Source organism: Manacus vitellinus, unplaced genomic scaffold (genome assembly GCF_001715985.3).
Source record: "Manacus vitellinus isolate BGI_N305 unplaced genomic scaffold, ASM171598v3 scaffold_210_pilon, whole genome shotgun sequence".
In the NCBI taxonomy this organism is placed as follows: Eukaryota; Metazoa; Chordata; class Aves; order Passeriformes; family Pipridae; genus Manacus; species Manacus vitellinus.
In genome coordinates, this window is record NW_021939480.1 from 5370 (window position 1) to 6646 (window position 1277).

General features: G+C 48.1%; 1 protein-coding gene across 1 annotated transcript in view; it reads left to right on the forward strand.

The window, feature by feature from the left end:
- LOC108643826 (bifunctional epoxide hydrolase 2-like) overlaps window positions 1–1277 on the forward strand; it is a gene marked incomplete at its 5' end in the record, with an annotated part of 12290 nt that overhangs the window by 5366 nt on the left and 5647 nt on the right. Inside the window, one exon of the mRNA XM_029959620.1 lies at window positions 740–1128. Coding sequence (XP_029815480.1) covers window positions 740–1128 — 389 coding nt within the window. The remainder of the gene's footprint in view (window positions 1–739; window positions 1129–1277) is intronic.

Sequence of the window (1277 nt, forward strand, 5' to 3'; positions counted from 1 at the left end):
GGAAAAGGAGGAAAAACAAGGAAAGGAAAAGAAAAACAAGGAAAGGGGGGAAAGGAGGAAAAAACAAGGAAAGGGACAAAAGGGGAAAAAATGGAATGGGAAAAGTGGGAAAAACAAGGAAAGGGGGAATAAAACAAGGAAAGGGGAAAAGGAGAAAAAACAGGGAAAGGAAAAGAAAAACAAGGAAAGGAGGAAAAGGGGAAAAATTCAAGGAAAGGGGGAAAAGGAGAAAAAATAGGGAAAGGAGAAAAAAAACAAGGAAAGGAGAAACAGGGGAAAAGAAGAAGGAAAGGGGGAAAAGGGGAAAAAAACAAGGAAAGGGGGAAAAGGGGAAAAAAAACAAGGAAAGGGGGAAAAGGAGGAAAAACCAAGGAAAGGAGAATAAAAACAAGGAAAGAAGAAAAAGGAGGAGAAAACGAGAAAAGGGGAAAAAACAAGGAAAGCAGGAAAAAAACAAGGAGGAAAAGGAGAAAAAAACAAGGAAAGGGGGAAAAGGGGGGAAAAATGGAATGGGAAAAGTGGGGAAAACAAGGAAAGGGGGAAAAGGGGAAAAAAACAAGGGAAGAAGAAAAACAAGGAAAGGGGGAAAAGGAGGAAAAAAACCCCTAAAAAATCAGGGAGTGAGGGAGAGAAAAGGCGAAAAAAGATGGAAAAAAAGGCAAAAAAAGATGGAAAAAATGGCAAAAAAAGATGGGAAAAAAGCCAATGTTGGTGTTCCCGAGCTCCTTCCCGTTGCCAGGTCTGGGAATTCCCTCCCAGCTCCCGCTGCCCATCCCGGGCGGGTTCTCTGGGAATGGGGGGTGTCCCTGACGTGCCTTTTCCCGCAGGGAATTCCGCAGGCGGTGCTGGTGGGCCACGACTGGGGCGGGGCCGTGGTTTGGAACATGGCCCTCTTCCACCCCGACAGGGTCAGGTGGGTCCCCGCGTTCCAGGGGCTCGGGAATTCCGGGATAAGGCTGATTATTCCCGCTGGGAATGCTCAGGGCCGTGGCCTCGCTGAACTCTCTGTATCCCTGATCCCAAATTCCGGAATAACACTCATTTTTCCTGCCGGGAATGCTCCGGGCCGTGACCTCGATGAACTCGCTGTTCCACATCCGGAATTCTGGGATAACGCTGATTTTTCCCGCTGGGAATGCTCAGGGCCATGACCTCTCTTAACACACCATTCCGCTGATCCTGAATTCCGGGATAACGCTGCTTTTTTCCTTTGGGAATTCTCAGGGCCGTGGCGTCGCTGAACACTCCATTCCACCGATCCAGAAATCCAGGATAAC